At 48.1% G+C, this 27,055-nt stretch overlaps 1 protein-coding gene across 1 annotated transcript; it reads right to left on the reverse strand.

The window, feature by feature from the left end:
- Positions 1-3,686: 3,686 nt before the first annotated feature.
- ACY3 (aminoacylase 3) lies at positions 3,687-13,363 on the reverse strand. Its single transcript, XM_023506597.2, has 7 exons — positions 13,212-13,363; positions 10,639-10,888; positions 9,797-9,992; positions 9,082-9,172; positions 7,861-7,968; positions 7,020-7,129; positions 3,687-4,402 (listed from the first exon to the last, which is right to left on the reverse strand). The coding sequence occupies exons 2-7, from the start codon at positions 10,872-10,874 to the stop codon at positions 4,196-4,198; spliced, it is 948 nt and encodes a 315-aa protein (XP_023362365.1). The 5' UTR covers positions 10,875-10,888; positions 13,212-13,363; the 3' UTR covers positions 3,687-4,195.
- Positions 13,364-27,055: the final 13,692 nt, after the last annotated feature.

A 27,055-nucleotide genomic window follows, 5' to 3' on the forward strand; every position in this document is an offset into this window, starting at 1 on the left:
TTAACACCTGCTGTATCTTTGTTTCAAGTATACTTTTCTCAAAGTTTTCCAACACAGATCCTAACTCCTAATGACTTATGTGGAACCAGAACTCTGGAGTTGTCTCCTTGATCATGCTCCTGAGGAGCTTGGGATTACTGCAAAGAGATCATCAGTCACATGGCTAGTGGCAATGTCTTCCCTCATTTATCCTAACTCTGTGTACTCCTATCTATCTAATCCTCTACCCAGGAGTGATTTTTCCTTTAGCCTGTTTAGCCATCCATAGAGGAGCTCCTTCTGGAGTGTTGAGGATGCTCAGACTTCATCTGTATTTGATGCTTTTTACTTCATGGCTGTAATAAAGAATGTCTTGGCCAAACTAGAAACTTTAAACATGGAATCAGCTCTTAGACACTTATTGTTATGAAGTTACTGTCTGTAACAATTGCTACCCGGTAACATTAAACTTTGGATCTTTGGAGTAGAGACGAGTAGCCCATCCTTGGGCTCATCCTCAAAGCCTTTCTAACTTGAAAAGGTCTGCCTCTCACTTCAGCCAACAATAAATCAATTGTAGGATCCCACTGCTCCACGGAGGGTCCCTCATCTACTCAAATTCACTGTTTACAAGCCCACATCTCTAATGAATATCCTTCAACCAAGAGCAATATTGGACATGTGGCAGCAGAGTCAGAGAAAGAATATTAACTTGGATCAATGAGTCAACAAGCATTTATTGCTGAGTTAAGAAAGGAGTGAGAAGAAGAGGGAATTCCTGAGAATAAAAAGAAGAGAACGGAGAATGGAAAATCAAATGAGAATTTAGGATTTTTTTTTCCTGAGGCTTTTTTTTTTGCTCAAGGTCACACAGCTAGGAAGTGTGAAGTGTCTGAGGCCAGATTTGAATTCAGGTCTTCTTGACTTCAGGGCTGGTGCTATATCCACTGTACCACCTAGGATTTAGGGTTTTTAAGGAGGAAGGAGACATGGGTATATTGGTAGGCAACAAAGAAGGAACTGTATCTATGGAGTGATTAATGCTTAGAGTAGGGATGACTATCCCCAGGCTGCAATTGGAGATGATAGGAAAGAAAGGGATCAAGGGAGCATGTAAAAGGGCTGGTATCTCCCAGAACCTTTTCAAGTGAGACAGGCATGAAGGAGACAGTAACTAGGCTTGTGTATGCACAGTTTCTGCTCCTTACTGGGTTCAGTGTCCAGTGTTGGACAAAAGACAACTACATTTATGAAGCATTTCAGATTCCTGCTTCTGGCTTCAGCTGGAATCCTTATCAGAGGGGTTCTTCCTCCCTGGGACAGTGGACTTTGCTGGGACCCAACAGCTTGGAGCCCAGAGAGAGACTCGTTTATAGAATGTAACACCTTGAACTCTTTGGGGTTGAACTGCTCTTGCACCCCTGCCATTTTGTGTCTTATTAGGAAGAGTACATGAGATAAATTCAAGGTATCTGAGCTCACTCCATGGCCAGAATCAGAACTCAGTCTGGAACCAGGAGTAGGGCTTAGTCTGAGACTAGAACTGAATCTCAGTCAGGATCAGAATAGAGTGGAAAAGATAGACACAGAGCTCATTCTGTGGCTACAGCTGAGGCTGGTCTAAAACCAAAAATAGAGACACTGAAGAAATGAACCCAGTCCCTCATTCAAAATAAGTGCTAAATGTAAAGTAAGATGCTGAAACTCAGTAACTTATTAGGTGAGAACACACCTTTGTTTGAATCAGTCAAACAGAGATGTGAGATGTGAACCCAGCTAACACCTTTATTCAAGTAGCCATCAAGGTTAGACTAAGTGGGAAAAGCCTTGAAGGCATTGGGTGAACTGCGGTGACAATGAAAGAAAGTCTGTTCTGATTGGTTTAGGGAGAGTGATGCCGTGGGGCTATGTAAAACCAAGATGGAGTAGTAAGAGAAAGAAGGGACAGAAGAAGAGAGAAGGGAGAGAGGAGAAGGGGGAGGTAAAGAAAGAGGGAGAAATCGTCAAGCATCCTCCTGCTTAGTGGTTCGAGTCCTAGAAAAGTCCTTGAGATAGAATCACTTGAGGGGAGAAAGGGGGAGAGAAAATAAGTGAACCTTGATCTTTTTCCTCCCTTTGTTGTCTGGAGGAGGAGGACCTTGTGAGCATCAGAGTCTGGAATTTTGCCTTCCCAAATTCTGATCAGCATCATCTCTGAAACAATAACTAATTGTCCAGGTGACACTGGTCTAAACTGGTCATCATGGTGGGAAGCTCAGGCTAGTGAGCCAGAGCATTAGCCAAGTCCCCTCCCCAACCCCACCCTTAGGTGCTGAGGGGCTGAGGAGTTAAGCTGAAGGTCACACTGACCTGCCAGTATGAAGGGGAGGGGATTGGCAGAGTGGCCCAGAATCCCTCTGGGTCTCCACCAGGAGCTCCTCACCTTCTGGTATCAAGCTCAGCACTCAGTGTGGGGCTCTTCCACCACAGGTCTTCCTTCACAACTGACAGTGACTTACAATGGCCCACCCACTCAATAAATTCCAGGGGCTCCCTATCACCTGGTCCTCCATTTCTCAACTCCATGGCTTTGGGTCTCCCTCATTGCCCTTCTGGCTCCCCTGGACTCCTTCAAGACTTCTCTCAGAGCTTAACTCCTACAGCTGTTCATTGCCACCCCCTCCGAGATGACCTTCTGTTTACCTGCATAGATCTTGTGCATACGGAATTATTTGCAGATCTTCTCCCCGACTAGGGTATGGAGGAGAGGGTCAAAGTGTCCTGGCCATGGCTTCATCCCTACAGTTTTAGCTCCCTTCCTCCACTGCTTGGACCTCCCAGTCAGCAGGTTTTCCAAGTCACTCCCATTTTATAGGTGAAGAAACTAAGCATGAGAGAGATTGCCTGACTGTGTAGGTTCACACATCTTGTCAGAGGAGCAAAATTTGAACTCAGGCTGGACTCTAAGCCCAGTGTTCCATCCATTCTCCATGGTACCTTCGAAGTAGTAACACAGTAAGCATTTGAATGTAGGTCCTGTCATTCTAAATACAGAACTGTTTCTTTTCAATTTTTCAAAGTCTTGATTTCATCAGGAGAATGGGCATAATAATTTTGTAGGATTTATATCCTGGTTATTGTGAGATTCGTAATGTCTATCCAATTTAAAGCACTGGGGCAAGGGTTGTGTTTGCCTCTGCTTCCCGACTCGAGCAGCCAATCTCTATTGGTCTGTACCTAGGTATCCCTATGGATTAAGCTATGGGACCTCCGTGTAGCTGTGAAAACCAGAAGGGCTGATCAGAAACCCTCAGAAAAAAGGGAATCATTTTCCATCTATGGCTCTGCCCTTCTTTCCCTTAACTATCCACAGCAACCTTGGGCTGGTCAGTCTTTTTATTATTATTATTATTCAATTTTATTTTTAGCGCTGAATTCTCTCCCTCTCCTTCCCCCTTTCTTGCCCTTCCCATTGAGAAAGCAAAAACAAAAACAAAAACAAAACAAAAAAACCCAAAGCTAATTATAAATATGTATAGTTAAGCAATTTATTATTATTATTATTCAATTTTATTTTATTTTTAGTGCTGAATTCTCTCCCTCCCTTTCCCCCTATGTTGCCCTCCCCATTGAGAAAGCAAAAAAAAAAAAACGCTAATTATAAATATGTATAATTGAGCGATTTATTATTATTATTATTCAATTTTATTTTATTTTTAGCACTGAATTCTCTCCCTCCCCTTCCCCCTTTCTTGCACTCCCCATTGGGAAAGCAAAAAAAACAAAAAACAAAAAAAACAAAGCTAGTTATAAGTATGTATAGGTGAGCAAAACAAATTCCCATATTAGCCATGTCTTCTAGCCCCCCTCTCCCCATGCCTGAGAAAAGGTCTTTCCTCTGCACTCTGAGTCATTGGCTGCCATCAGACTGGAACAAGAAGTCTCGGGAATCGTGGCTGCCAGTGAGTCGATCTGCCTTCCCATGTGTTTCAGTTATTTGTCATTAGAATATTGCTGTTAGGGGATCACTGTTACCTAGCAACATGTTTATGTGGATGGTCTTCTTCTTTCTTTGGTGTTTTGGGGATATCAGCAGAGCAGCAGCTGGGTCAAACGGCATAACCACTTTTGGGTTCTTGTTGCGACTTCCTTTCCAGAATGGCCACCCCATGGAGGCTCCTTGATCGGGGGGACTTTCCCCCAGGGGCTGGTCACCCTCCATCTGGCCCCTGAGCCATCAAGGAGTGGACGCTGCCGGGGTCTCCAAAGGTGGGATGGAGAAGGTGCGTTTCTCCAGCTTTAGGAAGGCTACTCCCTTCTCATAGTAGGCAGCCTCGTTGATGAAGGCCGGGTAGATGGGGACGTCGCCCTCATAGAAGATCTCTTCCCCACTCAAGAGCTGGAAAATGGGCTCTCCCGGCTTCAGAGGAAGGAAATCTTTGTCCTGAGCAAAGGAGATGAGTGTCAGTGGAGATGCCGGGGCTGGACAAGCAGGCTCCAGGGCTGAGAGCGAGGCATTAAAAGGGCATTGAGGAGGGCTGGGAGTCAGGGGACCCTACAGAGACTGTGACTCACTGTGTGAGTTTCCAGAAGGCCCCCGACCCTCCCTGAGTCTTGGTTCTCTTTTCTATAAAAGAGCAGGGACTGACATAGGGAATCCCCTAGTGGGAAAACCCCTCTAATACAAATCAGCACCTTCTATGAACCTGATGGTCTTGGAGTTGCCAGGGACACGAAGGGGTTAAGTAGCTTGCCCAGGGTCTTGTTCTCATGTCTCCCTGGTTCTGTCTCTCTGCCCACTGTACTATCCTGTCTCTCCTTTTCCATAAAACTGGGATAATGGGTGGCTTGGCCCAGCCCATGGAGGGTGATTATGAGAGTGTCTTGGCAAGGTGCTCTGAGGACAGGAAATCACAAGGTCCCGTGCGAATGTGTTTTAATAATCTGGTTTTTTATACATGAGCTATAGTAATTCATTGGTATGTTTAACATCATTTCAATTTTTTCTGGATGGATCCTTCCACGAGCTCACCGTGCTATGAAGGGGATCCCAGGGCTTAAAAACAGCTGAAATCTCTGGGAGCGCGGTCTAACTGTTGGACCCATGGGTGACAGATCCCTCCCCCACAGTCTTCAAGGATGTGCCGGTGGGAAGCTGCTGGGCCCAAGGGCTGGGCTAAATCCAGAGGGATCCACCACCACGCTGACCCAATAGCGACTCATCATTCCTGGGGATTGCAGCTGTTTCACCAAAGCTATACACATGTATGTATGTGTGCATGTGTACATACACACAAGCACACACACTCACACACACTCACACTCCCCTCTATGTTTTATTTCTGTTTTACAAAAAGATGAAAACCTGAGCTGGCAATGTTAGCTTCTGCTCCCAAGTCCTCGTTACCTCTAAGGTAAAATACAAAACCCTCAGCCCGGCATTGAAGACCCGTCCTGCTGTACCTCTCTCCTGCTTGTAGGACCCTGGAAAAAAGTGACTTCATGTTCTTGAGCCTGTTTTCTCATCTGAGAACTAAGGAGCTTGGTCTGATTGACTCTGGAGGTCCCTGATCCCTTTAATCAATCATTCAACAAACATTTTATGGAATACCTACTATGTGGCAGGGACTAGGCTAGGCACTAAGTAGAACAGAGACAAAGATCAAATCATCCCTGCCCTCAAGGGGTTTACATTCAATTGGGGGACTTTTAGAACTACTTCTCTCCCCAATAAGATATTGATTCTTATTGTTTCATTTTTTAGTTCTTGTATCCTCATCAAGTGCCTGGTATACAGTAGGTGCCTAATAAATGCATCACTCCTCAACTCCTTTCCAAAGGAAACAGGGACAATCTAGGAGGCTCTGATCAGGCTAGACTGGAGTTGGTTTTAGTTACTCTGAACACCCAAGGAAACCAACATCATTAGCAGGACTTTGTATACTAGAATACTTCTCACTCTTTCCCCCTCTGATTCAAGTAGCCTAGAAATACTCTATAAGTCTCCAAGTCATGAAAAAAGTGTTCATGGGATTAGTTGCTTGAGTGCAATAAAAGTTCTGCAGGATACTAGCTCTTAGGGGCAACTAGGTGGTGCAGTGGTTAGAGTCCCAGCCCTGAAGTCAGGAGGACCTGAGTTCAAATTTGGCCTCAGACACTTAACACGTTCTGGCTGTGTGACCCTGGGCAAGTCACTTAAACCCCAAAAGATACATAGATATTAGCTCTTCAGTTTTAGTATGCTCCTCCAGTCTCCCTCCCTATATGTGAGCAGTTATTTCTCTCCATTTGTTTACATGGATAAATTTTCTGCATTTTTCACCGATAGGCTATGGTTGTTGGGGAGGGGGGAGAGAAATAGGAGATGGGGGGTGGGGGTGGGGGTGGAACTGCGTTTGCCCAGGTTTTTCCAGTTTCCACCTTGTCTCAGGTAAGCTCCATAGGACAGATGCAGCTTGGTTGGTCTTGGAGTCAGAAAGACTCCAATCTGTGTGACCCCCAGCCTCAGTTTCCTCATCTATAAGATTGCACTTCCCAAGGTCTGAGAAAACTAGAGCACGTTTATAAAACGCTTTGCAAACCGTAAAAGGTTATAGAAAAGTCCCCTGTTATTCTTCTTGTTAAAATAGAGTTTGTCCACAATTGGACATCGGCTCTCATCTCAGAAGGCCAGAGAGCCTAAAATGGCAGGCAACCAACAAGGTTGCCTAAGCACCTACTGTGTGCTAAGCACTGGGAAACAAAACCCACAAGCTGTTAGTGGCCTCAGGGAGCTCAGGTTCTCCCGACAGGAAGCCCTGACACAGCTAAACATCGGACAGCCGGGGACACTAGATTGGAGGGTGACAGCTTGGCAGCTGGGAGAAAAGCTCCTGGAGAAGGGGAGACTGGAAGGAAGTCAGAGGGGGCAAGTCAGGAGGGAGGGAGATGGGAGATGCGGGGTACACTGGAACAGAAGGTGGATCGGCGAGGATGCTGTGGAGTACTCGGAGGGAAGGAGCTGGTAATGAGGCCGGCCTCCCTTCTCAGCCGTTCCCACAAGCCTCAGCACCGGCACCCACCTGGAGCTGGGGGTGGACGATTCCCAGGAACTCTCCGTCGGGAGACCGAGGAAAATGCACGGACTCTATGAGCTTGTAAGCCACGATGTCAAAAGCAGGGAATGAGGTGCCTGTGGGACAGAGAACGGGAACATTCGAGGGGAGGAGCTCGGAGAGCATGTGACCCCGCCCCCTTTTACAGGTGGGAGGGGAGGGCTGGGCTGTGCTAGTGGATGGCAGTGCCCGGGGACCCAGACCCAGGTCCTCGGCAGTCAGCTCCCATGGCCTTTCCAATGGATTGGGCGGCTGCGGGGCTCGGAGGCTCCCCTACCCTCTACTCCCCCTCCCCCTTATGAGCACAAATAAACAGCTTGGTTTTGTGTGTATTAGATGGGGCGCTCTTTGAATGCAAGGTTTCTGTGGAAATTTCTTAGTACGCCCAGGATCTGGCACAGGGTTCTACACACTAGGTTAGTCAGCATTTGGTGAAGGACTCGATGGATGGATGGGTGGGTGGGTGGATGGATGGTTGGGTAGATGGAAGCACCCATTCCCATCTCTTGGGCCTACAGGAGATGAGACTCAGGCTGAATGGAAGGCATGAGGAGCTTCCTTTTCTCCCCTTTATCCTCCCCCCCCACTTAGTCATTTCTCCTTCCTGTTGTGGCAAGTTTCTGTCCTGGCAAATATTGAAGGCATAGGGTTAGGACCATCACCTAAACGATCCTGGGACAAGACAGGGTGCTAAGCCCTTCCTGTCACCACCTCCTAGCCTAGAGAGACCGGTGGAGCCCAGCCTCTGGAGGGACAGGGGGATACAAGGGGGGGAAGGGTTCCTGCAGGGAGGGAGTATGCCACTCACCCTGGTTGAAGAGGTCAATGAAGTCCAGACCACAAGCCAGCAGGGCCCTCATATGAGCTGAGACATCAGCTCGAAGCACCCCATGGGGCTGGGGGCCCAGCTCCAGGCCTAGGAAGAGAGAGTTGGCCCACTCACAAGGAACAGGGACCCGGCGTGTACATCTTGATTGCCCTATGACAAGGGGTTAGCTCCCCTGGCACCATAGGTCCCTCTAGGCTATCTAATACCTCATCCTCCCAGAGACATTAAGATCCCCTTCCAATTTCCACATCCCTCAGCCTCCTCCCCAGTTCAGTGACATGCCACCTCCTCCGAGAAGCCTTTCCTGCCTCATCTTCCCCTTCCCCAGTTAGTCCTTCTGCCCTGCTCCACCCTTGTTTATTTTGTATTTGATTTTCTAGAACTTACTTTCTAGGACATCCCAACAATAGAACAAACATTCCCTAAAGGCAGGTGCTCTTTTATTTCTATTCCTGAATCTCTAGCACAGAGCCAGGTACACAGTACTTGAATAAACATTTGTCCAATTGGCTCGAAAGGCCTTTCAATTGGATCCGGGAGGCCTCTCTCTGGGCTGGTGCCCCAGGATAGCAAGAATCGACATTTAGACAGACCTTTCCGGGAACATTTGTCTAGGGTTTTCTGATTTCCCCTTGTCTGGTTTGAGCCTCACTCAATGAACCTCATTTTTACAAAGGAGGGAACTGAGTCTCAGAGAGAACACTTGATGAACATCATCTACCTCTCTATCTGTCCAAAGTTTTGTCCACCCTTCCAAGAAGCCAAAGGCTTGCTCTAAAATTCTACCTTTGATGTTTATAAATTGTGTGACCCTCAACCTTATCTGGCCTCTGTTTCCTCATCTGTAAAAGGAGTGGGCTGGACTGAATGACATTTGTGGTCTTTTTTTTAGCTCCAGAGCTGTGACTACCCTCATCTTCCACAGAGAAACCTTGGCTCTCTCAACTCCTCTCCCCCAAACCCTCATCTCCTAGGAGCAAAAATCTCTAAAAATCTTTCTACAACCCTCTCCGGGACCTTCATCCCCCCTGGGCCCATCTCCTCTCATCTCCGACCCCCACCAAGAAAAAGTAAAGACCCTCATGGAATCCACATCCCCCAAAACATAGACCCTTAGGAGCCCCCAAATCCTCGGGCTCCGTGGGAAACTGAGAGCCCGAGGTCCAACCCATTTCCTACCAGGAGGCCCGTTTGCCATACCCAAGCTATTCTTGGCCACTGACATAAGGGAGTAATTTTCCTGTCCAGGCAGACCATAGAGATAGATTGGACACGGGGTCTGGGTGTGTTTCTGAAAGGAACAAAGGTGAGTCAACCTGTTGGTTCTCAAAAGACCTGGGCTGTAGACCCATGTGCCAGAGTCGAGGTGTCCAAATGGACGAGGGGCTCCCCATTTCTGAGCCTCTGTTTCCTCATCTGTAAAACTGGGTGATTATTTTTCTTTCAGGGTGGTGATGACTGGTTTGGAAAGGAAGAAGGTGGGGTTGAGGGCACTAGGAGAGGCAGAAAGTGCTTGATTGTCGAATGAATGAATGAAGGAATAAGTGCAGGTTTCCTGCCTCTCAAGTCCAAGGTTTTTCCTGTCCATTGAAAGGAAAGGGTAGGAAAAGGGAAGAGGAGGTATGGGAATAAGGGAAGGGAGAGCAGAGAGAACACTATATGACCTTATATATATTAATAGAGATTGGACTCCCCTGCTTTCCTCCCCTCTATGATGGTGGAACTGGAGTAGCCCTTTCCCAAGATCCTTTGCACTCTGAATCTATGGTCCTCAAGTTTGGACCAGCTCGGCCCTCATCCTCTGGGGGAATAGCCCATCGCAGAGGACCAGGGGTGGCTCCTCTCTGGCCAGACCCTGAAGGCCGAGGGGTCATGCTGTACTTGAGAGGGTGAGGAAATGTCACGGGAAGGGGACCTGGATATAGTGACACATGTGCATGGTGAAGACGTTCTTCTCAGAGTCTGAGATCAGGCAGGCTGCCATGTTGGAGGTCGTGTTGTGAAGGTCAAAGATGAAGTCGAAGGCATCAGCCGAGCCTCTTGGGCCAAATAGCTGGTTGATCTCCTGGGCCCGGCTCACCTCATAAAGGTCATCCTTTGTACCCTTGGAACTGTGAGACAGGAAGGGAATGAGGTCACCGTCTAGAAAGTCGCTAACCTGCATTCACACAGAACTATGGCAGAAGCCTCCAAGTCAGCATGACTGATTTCCTTTTCACCTAGTAAAAGACAGCCTCCTGTAAGGTCCTGGCTTATGGCTTTAAATGATAATTTGTCTCGTGCAGATCTGCTGTGATTATTGGTTTACAACTCGCTTATCCACAGATCTCTCACCTGATTTTAAATATGAACTGGAGAAGAAAGGGAGCTGAGATTTCCCCTTTCATTGGGAACCCCATTCCGTCAAGTGCTTGAGGGTCCTAATTTGGGATCTTTTATTTGGGATTTGATTTAGTCCAATGCATGTTTAAATGAGTTGCCCTTTAGGGTCTCGTGAAATGGGGGAAAAAGAGAGTCTCTCGGATGGGATGAGGGTCAAGCCAATACGACAAATTATGAATCATTGCTGGGGATTCTCATACCCTGAGACTAAAGCAGAAGGAACCTGGTTGTGGCCCTGGAAGCTGGGCACGGGCAGCTGCACAGAGAGGGAGCGGGGCAGCTGTAAGGAAGATAGGTTGCCACTTAATGCTTGTCATTGGTGGTCCTTCTATCAGGGTCAAGGAAAGGCCCGGGCACAGCCCGGGGCACACTCACAGGAGGAAGGCCTTTGTGAAGCTCCTATTCAGGTCCTGACTTATGTAGCGCATACAACGCTTGGTGGCTTTGGGGTTGGCCAGGAAGGGGGTGACCGTGAAGGTCCTTCTCTGCAGCTCGGAAGGGTCCTGCAGCCAGTGCTTCACCAGGTAGACCCCTGAGAGTTCATTCCCATGGGTCCCCCCCATCACGGCCACACGGTTCAGACGATGCCCCATGGAGGCTGTTGAGCACATCCTGGAGCCCGTACCTAGAATAGAAACAGACATGAAGAAAAGGGGGTTTACTTCTTGGATCCTCATCCCCAGAGCTCAAATGGCCTCAGGCAGCTGCTATGGAACCTTGTCGGGCAAATTGTTCCAAGCATTCTGGAAATTTGAACTGTTGTTGAAAAGTTGTGAGACTATCCTGATCTCTCAATATTATTACTAGGCTGATCCTATATGAACCTATATGTACACAAATATGGATAGCTGCTCTTTTTGTTGTTGCAAAAAACAGGGAACAAAAGGGCACCCATCACTTGGAGAATGGCTGAACAAGTTGTGATAAAAGAATATGATGGGATACTATTGACATTCTGTAATGTGATTGATTTAGAGAAACCAGGGAAGGCTCATCTACACTGTTGCAGATGGCAGGGAACAGGACCCAGAAAATGATGTATACAGTGATTATAGTAATGTACACAATTATAACAGGAGTGTGAAACAGACTAGCTAAGATGACATCATGTGGAGGCACCCCAACTCCCTCAGGGCACCTAAGAACTTTGAGGGAAGAAGGAACTGGTCTGGCTTTGGGAGAGCAGGTTACGGTCAGCATAAAGAAAAGCACTTTAAAAATCTTTTCCTTTTTAATTGAGTCTTTATTTAATTAAAAAAATGGAATTCACTGGGTTTTTTTTTTACATTTTGAGCCCCAAATTCTATCCCTCCCTTCTTCTCCGAGCTCCAAAAGACAGTAAGCAATCTGAGAAAGGTTATAATATGCAATCATATAAAATGTTTTCACCTTAAACATTTTGTGAAAGGAAATTCAAACAGAATGAAAGAATAAAAGGAAGAAAAGAGAGGAAGGAAAAGAGAAAGAGAGGAAGAAAGAAAGAGGGGAAGGGAGGAAGGAAAGGGGAAAGAAAGGAAGGAAGAAAAAGGAAGAGAAAGAAACAAAGGAGAAAGGAAGGAAAGAAAGAAGGAAGGAAGCAAAGAAGGAAAGCAATCATAAAAAGAGTTGCTATAAAAACTTCTGTACAAATAGGTCCTTTTCCATTGTTTTTTTAATCTTTTGGGGGTACTGTTGTCAGAGGATATGCACGGTTTTTTTTAAAGCTTTTTATTTTCAAAACATAGGTATGGATAATTTTTTACCATTAACCCTTGCAAAACCTTGTGTTCCAATTTCCCCCACCCTTCTTCCACCCCCTCCCCTAGATGGCAAGTCGTCCAGTATATGTTAAACATGGTAGAAATATATGTTAAATCCAACACATGCATAAATATTTATACAATTATCTTGCCGCACAAGAACAATCGAATCAAACAGGAAAAAAAAGAGAAAAATAAAATGACATGCACAGCTTTACAATCCTTTTGGTATCATTTCCAATTGTTCTCTAGAATCTCTGAATCAGTTCCCAATTCCACCAACTATGCATTAATGTCCCATTTCCACATTCTCTCCAACATTTGTCATTTTAGCCAGTCTGATAGATATGAGGTGGTACTTTGGAGTTTTTTTTAATTTGCCTGTCTCTAATTAATAATGATTTTGAGTATTTTTTTTCATATAACTATAGATAGCTTTGATTTCTTCAACTGAAAATTTCCTATTCAGTCTTGGTTCTTCTAAGCACTTTAGTGATCCAAAACAATCCCAATAGACTTTGGACCAAAAATGCCATCTGAATCCAGAAAAAGGTCTAAGGAGACCGAATGTAAATTGACACATGCTAGGTTCACTTCTTTTTTTTTGTTTTTTAATCTCTCCCATGTTTTTTCCCTTTTGTTCTGATTTTTCTCTCCCCGCATGACTCATAAAGCAATGTGTATTAAAAATAAACTTACCAAAAATAAAAATAAGAAAAGTCCTATTCATATTCTTTGACCATTTATCCATTGGAGATTAACTTTCATTCTTATAAATTGTATTCAGTTTGAGAGATGAGACCTTTCTCAGAGATACTCGTTTAAAAAAAAAAAAAACACAACTCCCAGTTTTCTGCTTTCCTTTTAATTTTTGCTGCATTGGTTTTGTTTGTGCAGAAATGGGGAGTTGGGCACAAATTATAGGGGGGGAGTGTTGAAGAAGAGAAGGAAGGAAGGACCTGTGTATAAAGAGATAAAAATCAGGGGATGGAAGAATAGAGAAATGGATACACAGGAGCAGGAGAAAGAGAGCCAAAAAAGGAAGGGAGGAATAGAAAGACAAGAAAATAGAGGGATGAGCAAGCAGGGGAGTGGCGGGGTGGGGGGCACAGAAGAATGGGAAAATAGAAGACAAAAGAAATGGAGAAACAGGCATTGAGGAAAGAGGGGACAGGAGGACAGAGGGAAAGGGTCTGGCTCAGCACTGACCTGGGCTTCGTCTGCCCACTGTCACTGGTGGTTCCCTCGGTGGGTGAAGTTCTTCTACTCAGGAAATCTTGTTCTTGAAACTCCAGGTTTGAGAATGGGGCCGAGTCTCCAGCAGCTGCTCAAAGTACACTGCATCTCACCAGATTGGCTGGGAGACTTTGGCCCCAGGATCTGTTCCTCCTTCAGTTGCTCAATGACCAGGATGGTATCCAGCCAAGTTTAAATGTCCTCCCCCATGTCTGAGTTCCTCTGCCAGACCGAAGGGAGCAGGAATGAGCACCGAGCAGAGCTTTCTCACCTCTCTGAGGGCAACACCTCTTTGTTATTTCCTCTCATCCCCTGGGTTTCTCCCAGAGGAGAAAACATATTAACCTCGGGGGAGGGGGGATGTGGGTGAATCCCAGTTTTTATATCAGATGAATGAAAAGAACTAAAAATGCCATCAAAGGGGTAACAAGGAACAAAGGCTGAGTGTTGAGAGAAGCATCTGGCCAGCCCTGAGCCCTTAACCTTCTCAGTGCTGCCTCGGCTGCCAAGAAAGCACCAAGCTCCACTTGAAGGAGCTTCTTCTTGAGAGTTCTCAGTACCCATAAGACCGCAGGCAAAGTGAAAAATCAGTGATGATAACAGGAGGAGGAGGGAGAGGAAGAGAAAAGATGGAGGAGGAAGAAGAGAAAGGAGAAGAAGAAAAGTGGAGGAGGAGGAAGAGAAAAGAGAAGAGGAAGAGGAAAGGTGGAGGAAGAAGAGAAAGGAGAGGAAGGAAAGAAAGAGTTAAGATGGAGGAAGAAGGAGAGGAAGAAGAGGAAGAGAAAAAGTGGAGGAGTAGGAAGAAGAGGAAAGGTAGAGGAGGAGGAGAAAGGAAAAGAGGAAGAGCAAAGGTGGTGGAGGAGGAAGAAGAAGAAAAGTTAACTGGACTTATGAGGTAAAAGAAATTCTCCTTAAAAAAAGAAAAAAGGTTGATTTCACAGCCAGCACCATGCCCATGCCCCCTGGACACACACCACCCAGTACAACAGTTACTTAAAGCTAAGAGACCCCGGGAGCACAACTCTCCTTACCCGCTGTGCCCGGCTCCGGAGCCCGGATGAGAGGAGCTCCCCCAGAGTCCCAAGCTCTGGTTCTGCAGGGGGATGGAGCAGCCGTGGGAGGGTTATGCCATCTTTTCCACAGCTCCCTTCCAGGAGAAGGGACAACATCCTCCAGGATGGAACATCGAGTTTCCTAAGGAGGCCAAGAGGAGCCAGAGCAGCCAGGCTTGGAGGCCCCTCTCCCTGGTCTTGCCCAGCGCAGAAGGGGCTCCCTTCCCCCCACCCCCAAGCCAGGTCTTTCCTGCTGGTGCTTATTGTGAGGTGGGGGGGGGGCTGAATCCCAGATTGGAGGAGGGAGGCCTCTGGCCCTGCCCGGTTTGGCCCGGTTCAGTGATTCCAGGTCACTCCCACCTTAAGGAGACCTTCGTCATGAACCCAGGGCAGCAAGAGGAGCCCACTGTGCTCTGGTTTCCAGTGCTTGGCCTGGAAACCAGTCTAAGACCTGGAACCGGGGCCCCTGTGATTCTGTGAGTCTGAGCTAGCCCAGCTTCAGATTTACGGGACCCCCGAGGGTTATGGTCTCTTAACTGTAAAATGGGGGTGAGCTTCCCTCACAAGACTGAGGATGAAAAAGGATAATGATGATGACAGACTTAGCTCAATGCCTGGCACATAGTAGGTGCTTAATACACATTTAATGACTGGCCGGACACCCTCCGTCCCTCTCTCCCTCTCACTTTTCCTTCCTTCCTCCCCCTCTCTTTTTTCTTCCTTTTCTTTCTCTTCCTTCCTCCCTTCTTTCCTTCTCTTTTCCCTTCCTTCTATACTTCCTTCCTTCTTTCCTTTCTCCCTCCCTCTTTTTTCTTCCTTTCTCTTCCTTCTTCCCTTTCTCTCTTCATTCTTTCATTCTCTTTCTTCCCTCCCTTCTTTTTTCTTTCTTTCCTCTTTTTTCTTCCTTCCTTTTTTCTTTCACTTCTTTTCCTCCCTCCATCTTTTCTCCCTTTCTTTCTTTCTTTTTCTTCCTTCCTTGCTTTCTCCCGTTTTCTTCCTTTCCTCTTCTTCTTCCCTCTTTCCCACCCTCCTTACTTCTCTCCTTCCTCCCTCTCCCTTTTTTCTTTCTTTCATTCTTTATCTCTTTTTTCTCTTCCTTCCTTCTTTTCTTTTTTCCCTCTCCTTCCTTTCTCTCCTCTTATCTCTTTTTTCTTTCATTTTCTTCCTTCCTTCCTTCCTTCCCCTTCTTTGCAGACAGGCCACCCTCCCCTTCCCTTTCTCGGCTCATGTCAGTCTTGCTCCCCAGCCCCCCACCACCCGGCAGAGCCCCAGCCCATCCATCTCCCTGCGGCCAGAGCTGCCACTGGCCCGAATGCTATTGAGCAGCAATATGAAGAGGTGTGAGAGAGAGCAGTGGGTGCGGGAGACAGGCTGGCAGGAGAGATGGATGAGGGAGGCAAAGAGAGGGCAGCAGGAGGGCCCCAGGCAGGAGAGAGACAGGAGGATTGAGGCAGGAGCCCACTGAAGCCAGAGCTGTCATCTCTCTCTCTCTCTTTCTCTGTATCTCTCTCTCTCTCTCTCTCTCTCTCTCTCTCTCTCTCTCACACACACACACACACACACACACACACACATATGGATACACACACTCAGGGAGCCCACATACACATGGACCAGGCAGTGAAGAGGATGCTGTACTGGGGTCAGAGCCCTGAGTCCAAATCCCACATTTGCAAACGTGTTCCAGTGCAGTGCAATCTCTCCTGAGCCATCTGTTCTGGGGTTCAGTTTCATCATTTGAGGTGACTGAGCTGAGATGACAGGTGTGATCTGGCGATACTAGCTGAGCCCTCCTACAAATGGCACGGCCTAGTCTGGGGTCAGGGTCCCTCACACCCAGGACTGCGAAATGTCGGGCACTGGAAGGGGAAGAGCTCTCCCCAACCTGCCCAACCTCCTCTGGCTCCCTCACTCAGTATCTCGGCTGGGTACTTGGGGTCAGCTCAGCCCGAGGCCAGGCAGGAAACAGGACGGGTCCCTCCTCCCCGGCTCCAAAGGAGACCTTCACACAGGAGCCCCATATAGACAAAGGTCTCTCTAGCTCCCAGCACAGGCCCTTTCCCACCCCCAAGGCCTGGCGGGAAGCCAGGGGGTCAGGGCCAGATTCCAGGGGAGCCAGCCAGAGCCTTTTCAGCCGGCCAGCCTGCAAAGAGAAGCAAAGGATTCCTGGTATCCAGGCCCCATCTGAAAGAAAGAGCCAGGGCTCTCGGCCTTCTGGGAGTATCCCTTTTGAGCTTTTCTTTCATCATCTGTAAAGCAGCCAGTTGTCAGTCAGTAAACATTGATTAAGTACCTACTGTATGCCAGGCACTGGACGAAATGGAGCACATAAAGATAAAATTCAAGGAGCTTGAAATCTAGGGAGGAAGTTGACCTGAGAACTACTAAGTATAAACAAGCTTAATTGAGCCAGGTAAATAAAGCTGGATCATCCTGGGGAGGCAGGGGCAGCAGAATGGGAATGAGCCCCTCCACTCAGGGCTCTGGGAGACCTTGGGAAAGTTACAGCATCTTTCCCCATCTCAGTGTTTTCATCTATAAAATGGGGATGATAAACTGGAAACGTTCTCCCATGAGGCTCAGGATAGCTTTTCAGTCTTTCACATTCAGGGATCAAGAAATTGCGTTTGAGCAGTGGAGAATGGGGGACGTCCTTAATGCAGTTCAGTGTCCTGGGCATCGGGGACATAGTGGCAAAAGTGACCCTGTCCCTGTCCGCAAAGAGCTTGGGGGTTGGGAGGAAGCAGAACAATAACTGGGATGAGGAGAACTCAGGGAGGGTACTGAGCTGGGTCTTAAAAGGAAATAAGCTCTGAGGAGGCAGAAGAGGAGGGGAAGGGGTCAGCAGGGGGAGGACAGCCAGAGGTCAAGGTGGGAGACGGTATGGCAAGTTTGAGAGGCCAAAGCCGGGCTGTGAAGCCGGTGAGCCGGGACCAGCTTTTGTTCCGTTTGGCGTTTTACTTCTCCATGTACATTCGATTTTTCCCTGTTTCCATATGAATCGTGTTGGGAGGGAAAAATCAGAACAAAAGGGAAAAACACAAGAAAAAAAAAACAAAAGGAAAAAAGTGACCAGAGTAAGTGTAGATTTACCTTCCACAGTTGTCTCTGGATGCCGATGGCGTTTTCCTTCCAAAGTCCATCCAAATCCAGACTGGGATTGCCTCGGATCACTGACCGCCGAGAACCCCGAGCCTTTCCTAGTTAATCACCGCACGTTCTCGCTCTCACTGTACACAGTGTCTTCCTGGCTCTGCTTGTTTCTCTCAGCATCCGTTCCTGTCAGTCTCTCAGGCCTCTCTGAAATCATTTTTTACAGAACAATAATACTCCATAACGTCCATATCCCATAGGTCATTCAGCCCTCCCCCCACTGACGGGCAGCCGCTCAGTGTCCAGTTTTTGGCCACCAAGATATTTGTGCCCATGTGGGCCCTTTCCCCTTTTTGACGCTCTCTTTGGGGTACAGACCCACTGGCTCAAAGGGCTGCAGAGTTCCAAATTCAGGCTGACCATTTATTAAACACTTACTGTATGCTGAGCTTTCTGACAGTCCCTGCCCCCAGGGAATTTACATTCGGGTGGGGAAGGTCTAGCACATGGAGCCCAGGGGAGCGCTTGATTTCTAGAGCAGTAGCCACTGGAGCCCGGTGAGCAGGGGGGTGACACCCTCTGCCCTGGTCTTTAGGAGGTCCCTAGTTGAGGGGTGGAGAGAAGGGATGGGAGGGACTGGAGGCTGGGAGGCCACTAGGAGGCTCCACTTTAAAGTCCCTACAATCCCCTGCTCACCGAGGCTCAGCTTCCTCCTTCCAGCTTCTTTTAGGCCAGTAAGAGCTCGGCCCTTGCGGGTCCTTACCCTTGCACTCAGTGCCAGCGCCCTCCTGCCCTTGTTTGCAAAGAGCTGTGGGTGCAGGATGCAGGACTGGGCTCCAGGACACTGGGGCTGGGTACATAGGTACCGGTTCTGGGCTGGCTTGGGCTCTAGGCACCAGGACTGGGCCATTTTGGGTTCTGGGGAACCAGGACTGAGCTGGGCTGGGCTGGGTTCTAGGGCACTAGGGCTGGCTGGGCTGGGTTCTGGGGTATAAGAACTGGGTCAGACCAGGTTCCAGTGTTCCGGGGCTGGGCTAGGCTGATTACCAGGCACCAGGACGGAGCTGGGCTGGGGTCCGGGCCACCGGATCAGTTGCTGGTTGCTCCCAGAGACAGGGGTCGGCTTCCCCCTCCAGGGACCCCCGGGGCCTTAAGGCAGCGTCCCTGTCACTATTATCTCCAAATCATCATCTGGAAATTGCTTGTGAGCAGGTCAGCTGCCAAAGAAGACAAGGGGGCCGGCCTAGTGGGACCCAGGAGGTGGGAGGAGATGAGGATGGGGGGGGGGGGCAGGAGACTGCCAGCATCCATCCACCATTTCTTTCCACGCTTCCCTTTGGACCACTCGCTCCTCAGTCCTCCTGAGCTCTCCAAGGGACAGCTCCTGCTCGTTGCCCTCCAGAAGCCTGTTGGTGGGGGCAACATCTGGGCAAGGAGGGGCGCCTCCCCCCCCCCCCCGGCAACTGGAGAGAGACCCGTCCTCCACCTGTGGAGATGAGCTCGGAATCTCCCCTGAAGAGCTGGGAAGGCTGACGGAGACCCTCAGAGACAGACGGACCAAGAGAAGGCACTCGAGAGACGGAGCAAGAGACAAAGAGACCTGAAGAGACACTGGGACCTCCCCCACCCTCACCCCAGGTTGCAGAGAGAGACCTGAGAGAACTGGGAAACCAGGCTCAGAGACAGAGTTTTAGAGAAGAGGATCCTGGGAGAAAGGACGCAGAGCAGGGGATACGAGGAGACCCCTGCAGAGACACTCCAATAATGGCAAGTAAGTCTTTCTGGGTGGGGCTCAGAGCTGTGGGGGCCCAAGAGCCAGAGCTGGTGGAGCTGAAGGTCTCTGAAAAACAGGACCGGATGGGGGGGCAGAGCAGCCAGAGGTTGGGGGCCCGCCCAAGGATAACAGGCTCAGGGGTCTTGAGCCCCTGGAATTGAGAGGCGCTGTCTGCTTTAGCTTTGAAGCTGGTGGAGAACACTCAGCTAAGGGAACTGTTGGGGTTTTAGGAAGAAGGAAGCCGGGGTCGGGGAGAATGAGATTGTGTTCTGAAAGACCCGAAGGCCTCTCCCAGGGATCGGCTTAGATCTGGCCACCCTAGAAGGCAGAAAAGGGCCGTTTTAGGAAGACAGAAACTTGTTCAGCATTGGGAAGGATTTCTGAACATTCAGAGCCTTCCGAGAAGTGGACAGGTCTACTTCTGAGGTAGTGAGCTTCCTGTTCCCAGAAGGGTTCAAGCGAAGTGGGGGGACGGCCTTTCAGACAGAGCGTAGATGGATGTGAGTGATCAGGGAGGTCTCCTGGAATGAGGGACGCCTGAGAAAGCCAGGAGGGCTAAGAGGAGGGGAGCCAGAGAGAAACTGATGAAGGACCCGAAGATGAGAGGCTCAAGGAGGTTTCCCAGGAGAGGGATTAGCTTGGTTCTGCTCAGCCCTGGAGGAAGCACTGGGAGCCCCCAAGCAGAAAAGGCAGACAGAGCTTTTGACCACCCAGGGGCCTCCAGGGGAGGCAAGGGCTCCTTCAGTGTGGATCCTCAAAGGGAGGCTGAGGATGTCAGAGGGAAGGATTCTTCTCTAGGGATCGGTTGCTCGGCTGGGAAAGGGGAAGGGATAAGCTCATTTGTTCCTATTTGTTTGTCAGTTGTGAGTTTCTTGGGGGCGGGGACTGTCTATCACCTCTTTTTGTGTCTCTGTTACTGACACAGGGTTGGGCACATAGTAGGTGCTTAATAAGTGATTATGGATTATACAGCACCTACTATGAACCAGGCACTGTGCTAAGCGCTTTTTACAAATATTATGTCATGATCATTGGTCCTCATGATTACTCTGCAAAGGGAGGGCTAGTCATATCCCCATTTTGCAGTTGAGGAAACTGAGGCAGGCACCAGTCGTACAACTTTTTCAGGATCACACAGCCAGGACGTGTTCAAGGCTAGACTTGACTTCATTTTGCTCTGTCCACCTGGTGCTGAGGGGAGGGGTCTCCAACTCTGTGGGGCCACAGCCCCATGGAGTGGGGAAAGACAAGAAGCTGGGCATTTGCCTCTGGAGCTGGATGAGACCCTGGGGCTCAGATTCCACCCTCCCATTTTACCGAGGAAGCTGAGATGGGAAGGACCCAGCCCGAGGTCCCACAGCTTGGGAGAGCTGGGATCTGCACCTGCAGAAATTCGGTCCGGACCGAGGCAGCTCGCCCGGCTCACTTCCAGCTCCAAACTCCTTTGGTTTTTTCCTAAAGGGATTTATAGGGTTCAGAGCCCGGGGGGAGAGTGTCTCTCTCGGTAGGATCCAGAGCCATGTGACATCATGGAAAGAACCCTGCATGGAGACTCAGGAGTCCTACTGTGGCCGCTGATTCTCAGGGTGACCAGGTGCGAGACCCTTCCCTCCTCTGGCCCCAGACTCTTTCACCATAAAATGACGGGGCTCAGCTAAGAATCCTCACAGCTCTAGGAGCTTAAAGCTTCTAGTTCCCAGGTTACTGAGAGAAAGACAGACCAGGAAGAAAGGGAGAAAGGAAAAAAGGATGGATGAAAGGAAGGGAAGAAGAAAAGAAGGAAGAAATGAAGGAAGGAAGAAGAAGGATGGAAGGAAGGAGGGAAGGAAAGGAGAAAGAAAGGAAGGAAGGAGGGAAGGAAGGAAGAAAGGGAAGGAAAGGAAGGAAGATTGAAGGAAGAAAAAAGAGGGAGATGAAGGAAGGAAGAGCAAGGAAGGAAGAAAAGAAGGGAGACATGAAGGAATTGATTAAGGTCACCCAAACTGAAGTGGGTCCCCAGAGTCAAAGTTGGCTCCTTCGATACCACACTGTTTCTTTAGCCTTCATATTCTCTGGGCCTCAGTTTACTCATCTATAAAAGGGATGAACATAACACTTGCCTTCTCAGTAGATAGGGGAAGGTAGAATTTGGAACCCAAATTTTTCAGAAGATAAATTGTATATATTAATTAATTGAGTGATCCATTAATTAAACAATTAATTAATTTAAAAGGGATGCAGCCACATGCCCCTCTTCCCTCAGAAGCCGGGACTGTGAATGAGTAAATCCTGTGAGAAGTAAAATGTGATGTGAGGAATTATGGTTATGGCAAGGACTCGCCCCCTGGGGGCAACTCTGCCATCCTTGGAGGAGAATCTGGAGGAAGGCGTTGAGAAAAATGCCCCAAAGCCCTCCGGTTTAAGTTCACGCATGTTTCTCTTCAGAGGGGCCCTCAGAGCCTCCCTCAGAATCAGAAACCTAACATCCCGGAGAGCAGCCAGCCAGCATCCGCTTGGAGAGCTCCCATAATGGCCAGCGCACGGCCTCCTGAGGCCATCTGCTGCGCTCTGGGTCACTTCTGATTGTTAGAGTTTCCTGCAGAGGAGTCTTGTGGGTGTAGCTCCAGCTTCTCTGGCTGGCTCTTGGATCTGTCCTGGGTGCGCAGGGATGGGGTAAGTGTGTGTGTGGGGGGTCACAACAGGACAGATTGCAGACATACTTAACACCCTATTTCCAACAGGCTGAGGGAGGCTCAGAACAGCCTAGGAGCAAGAGTAGAAACTGTCACCCAAGGCAGGCAGGAAGACAACAAAGAACAATTTCAAAGCAGGCTCAAGAGTTCAAAGGCAGAGGCCATCGAATTTCTGGGGGGGGGGCTAAGGCCTGTGCAGCAGGAGGAGGATGGATGCTCCCCATGGCCCCCCTGATTCAACAAGGAAAGGCCAATCACACTGTTTCTAGGGCAGGGACTTGGATAGAAAGTTTGAGGAAGAATTCCAGCCAGAAGGATACATCTAGAGAAAAGGATGTTAGTGCATTTAGTGTGAGAGGGGGTGAGAGGGGGGAGTCCCTTCTCTCCCCTCCCCATCTATCCCTTCCCTTCCCTTCCCTTCCTTTCCTTTTCCTTCCTTTCCTTTTCCTTCCCTTTCTTTTCCTTCCCTTCCCTTTCTTTTCCCCTTCTATCCTATTCCCCTCTCCTGCCCCTCTCCTTCCCTTCCTTTCCCTTCCACTGCCTTCCCCTTCTTTCCCTCCCCTCCCCACAGTGAGTGGGGTGTGATGGAGTGGGGAAAGGGGTCAGGGGTGTGGAGGTGATAGAAATTACAAATAGGAAAGCTATAAGGTCTCCTGCTGATCTCTCTAATGTCCCCAGAAATGCTGAGGGAGCTTTTTCTTTCATCCAGGTCTCTGATCACCCTTCACCACTCACCTAGAGCTAGCCCTACCCAATCCCTCAATTCTGCTCTTCCCAGGGTCAGTGCTCCTTGGGATTCCCCATTCTACATTCCCTGACCCTCCCTCTCCATAGCCACCTTTTTCTTTCAATAATAATAGCATCTTCCCTGAACCTCTCTTCCACTCAGACGCATTTGGGGCATATCAGTCAACATTTATTCAAAGCTCTAGCTATCTCATGAGCCCCCATTGGTGTGTCCCTTTGGCAGGTAACCAAAGGCCATATTAATTCAAAGAAAAAGCATTTAATAAATAGCATAACAATATAAATTCATAGGATATAAATATATAAAGCAACAGGTATAATATATATATGCTAATCCATAGTATACAGATAAATATATAGATATTTAATAAAAGAATATGGCAAGATGACCGTTTTGTGCAGCAAGAAAATTGCCTGTGCACTCGGGGCCAATAGGAGAAGAGATGTCCAAAGGGCATAACTAGAGAGCAGGCACCAGTGTAAGAAACAGCTTGGCCAGGGAAAATCGTATGGAATATGTGTGGTCAGGACACACGCACGACTGGGACAATTCATGCTTCCATGAGTGGCCAGAGAAAATGAATGATCTGCCTGAGCTGATTTCTCCCTCAAGCCAGAATCTGCTCTTTTCCATCTCGCTGCTGCTCACTTTAGGGTTTCTCCCAAGAGCCTTTGCTTTTGTTTGCGGCTGCTGCTCTCCCTGGTATCACGTGCTGCTGTTTGTCTATCCTGTGGCCTCTTCCCTCTCCAGAACCATTCCAGCTCTCTGGCTTGATAGCTCAAGGGCCAACTTTAGTTCTTACATAATCCAATCCCCCAACAAACATCACTCACTCAGAGCCCCTCCGAGGGCAAGGACATCTGTCTGACCACAGGCAGGCAGGAAGCGGCCAAAGCAGGGCAGTTTGAAATGTACATCAGCAGGTAGAATAGCATTTTTGACGATTATCTTGGCTTCCTTTGCCTGAATCTGAGAACAGCCTGATCTCTACAGTAAGCTGTTAAGCCAGACGCTTTTTTAAATCACTTTTTATATACCAAACATATCCATGGGTAATTTTTCAACACTGACCCTTGCAAAAACTTCTGTTCCAACTTTTCCCCTTCTTCCCCCACCCCCTCCCCCAGATGACAGAGAGACCAATACATGTTAAATAAGTTAAAGTATATATATGTTAAATACAATATATGTGCATCTCTATACAGTTCTCTTGTTGCACAAGAAAAATCGGATTTAGAAAGAAGGTAAAAATAACCTGAGAAGGAAAACAAAAAGCAAGCAAACGATAACAGAAAGAGTATAAATGCTGTGTTGTGGTCCATATTCATTCCCCAGTGTTCTTTCGCTGGATGTAGCTGGTTCTGTTTGTCACTGATCAATTGGAACTGAATTGGATCCTCTCATTGCCAAAATTAGCCATTTCCATCAGAATTGATCCTCATACAGTATCGTTGTTGAAGTGCATAATGATCTCCTGGTTCTGCTCACTTCCCTCAGCATCGTTTCCTGTCAGTGTCTCCAGGCCTTTCTGAAATCCTCCTGCTGCTCTTTTCTTACAGAACAATATTCCATAACATTCAGCACACAGTAGGGACTTCCTGCTCACTAGAGACCCATTAGATTATGAACTCCTTCCATTGATTTATAAGCCCCTTGAGGACAAAGACTTTCTTTCTCTCTTTTTGGTTCCCCAGAGTTTAGCACGATGCCTTAATAAATATTTGTTTATGGCTTAGTAAATGTTTGTTGGCCGATTCTGGCTCGATCTAAGTCTTTTTATCCCCATCCAGACCTTTAGCATCATGAGCCTTGTATCTTTGTATGTTTCCCTCTGGCCTGTCCAACAGTGGGTACCTCAGAGACGCTTCATAAAGTGACTTCAGTCACTTCCCCACTCTAGAAGGAAACACAGAGACAAAAACAAATAGCCCCCACCCTCCAGCCCACACTCTATGAAATGTTAGTTAGTGTGGCAGGGAAGGATGGGAGCTTTAAAAACTGGAGACCTCAGAGCAAGTCGGTGAGGAGTTGGGACCTGGGGGGATCCTGGAGGAAGGAGCAGGAGGTGGAGAGGGGGAGAGGGCTGAGGCGGGCTGGCCAGCTGGAGCATGATGGGAGGGCCCAGTGACACTCACAGAGGCCTGTTGCCCGGAGGATGCTCCGACACCAAAGGAACTCCGCTAATTCCCACGGGCATCCTTTCTCACAACTGACCTAGTCAGTCAAAGGGATCTGGGCTCTGCTGAGCCCAGGTGGGGGCGTTGGAAAAAGGCTCCGCTCCCTTTGCCCTCCTAAGTATAAAACCTTGCTAACCCTCCCTCTGGGCCCACCCCGGACGGGCGGCTGTTCTGGGAAGGGCTGGATTCCACAGGACACCTTCATCTCTTGGGGTCCGAGATGACTGAGACATGAATGACTGGAGGTTCAGCTGGTGGGGTGAGTGTGTGTATGTGTGTGTGTGTTTGTCTGTGTGAGTTTGTGTGTGTGTGTTTGTGTCTGTGTGTGTGTGTCTGTGTGTGTGTGTGTGTGTGTGTGTGTTTACGTGCTTCTCATGATCAGTAAGAAGCAATTCCTGCCCACAAGGAGCTTACAGTCTGTTGAGGAAGAAAACAGGTCCACAGGCTTGTGTTCTATTCTATTCAGAGTGAACATATGGGGCTTTGGAGGGGACAGGGGAGAGGTCAGGGCCCAGGCAAGAATTCTGTTGTGATGGAGGAAAGTACTTGGGTTCATCCTGAATGAAACTGGGGAGTTCGAGAAGCTAAACTGCTGAGGGAAGGAGTTCCAGGCCCGGGGAGCGACCATACAAAGAGGAGGCGGATTTGGGAACCCGGGTTCTTAGATTGCAGAGCCGTCCAAAAGGCATCTCCCTCCAGAGACCATCCAGCCTCTGTTCAAAGACCCCTAAAGCACTGGACTGAGCAGGGACTCCCGGCTGTGCAGCATCCAGTGCAGAAGTTACCATCCGCACCAGCACGTGCATCATGTGATACATGCTGTGATACAGCACGTCCCGTGGGATTCTCCCCTCTCCTCTCTTGTCCAGGGATGCATGGGGGAGGGGACGGCGAGGGCCTTGGGAGCCCTCCTGCCAAGTCCCAGCAAGATTCAACTGCCGTTAAGAGTGGCAGAACGTGGCTCCTAGAGATGGGCATCCATGGCAATCATAGGTTCTGCATGAACCAACCACCACAATAACCCCGGTTTGGTTCATGATTGTGGGATGGAAGGGACCGGGCCCAGACTCCTGGGCCTCTAAGAGCCGGCGTGGCAGAGCAGGAGCTCTGAGCGGAGAAGCCGGGGCTCTGATTTATCCATTACGGTTAATCCAGCACTAGTTGCTTGGCTCCCTCTCCTTTGGCTCGAGGATTTCGGTAATGTTTCGCTGAAATGTTAACTATTATCAGGCGGCCTCCCAGGGGTGTGAAGAGCAAATGAGAAATTCACACCGACCAGAGACAAGTGTGAGGAAGGAAGCTGAGAATTAGCTCAAAGAAAACCCTTCTCTCTGGCTCTCTGTGTGTCTCCCTATCTCTGCTATCTCTGTGCTGTCTCTTACCTACTTGCTTCTGTTCTTTGGTGTCTCCCTATTTCTGTTATCTCTGTTATCTCCCTTTTCCTGCTATTATCTTTCTGATCTGTTATCTCCATATTTCTGTTATCTCTCTGATCTTCATCTCCCCATCTCTGTTATCTGTATCTCCCTGTTTCTATTATCTCTTAATCTATTATCTCTCCCATTTCTGCTTTCTCCCTATTTCTGTTATCTCTCTAATCTCTCTGTTATCTCTTTGTTATCTCCTTATCTCTGTTATAGAGATTATTTTTCTGATCTCTTATCTCCCTATTTCTGTTATCTCTCTAATCTCTCTGTTATCTCTTGTTTCTCCTTATCTATTATAGATTATTTTTCGATCTCTTATCTCCCTATTTCTTATTCTCTCTAATCTCTCTTTATCTCTTTGTTATCTCCTTATCTCTGTTATAAAGTTATTTTCTGATCTCTTATCTCCCTATTTCTGTTATCTCTCTAATCTCTCTGTTATCTCTTTGTTATCTCCTTATCTCTGTTATAGAGATTATTTTTCTGATCTCTTATCTCCCTATTTCTGTTATCTCTCTAATCTCTCTGTTATCTCTTTGTTATCTCCTTATCTCTGTTATAGAGATTATTTTTCTGATCTCTTATCTCCCTATTTCTGTTATCTCTCTAATCTCTCTGTTATCTCTTTGTTATCTCCTTATCTCTGTTATAGAGATTATTTTTCTGATCTCTTATCTCCCTATTTCTGTTATCTCTCTAATCTCTCTGTTATCTCTTTGTTATCTCCTTATCTCTGTTATAGAGATTATTTTTCTGATCTCTGTTATCTCTCTAATCTCTTTGTCTTATCTCCCCGTCTGTTATGTGTCTCCTTATGTTATCTCTGTGTTGTCTCTGTTATCTACCTGCCTCTGTAATCTCTGTATCCCCCTAC

This window comes from Sarcophilus harrisii, chromosome 6 (genome assembly GCF_902635505.1).
Source record: "Sarcophilus harrisii chromosome 6, mSarHar1.11, whole genome shotgun sequence".
In the NCBI taxonomy this organism is placed as follows: Eukaryota; Metazoa; Chordata; class Mammalia; order Dasyuromorphia; family Dasyuridae; genus Sarcophilus; species Sarcophilus harrisii.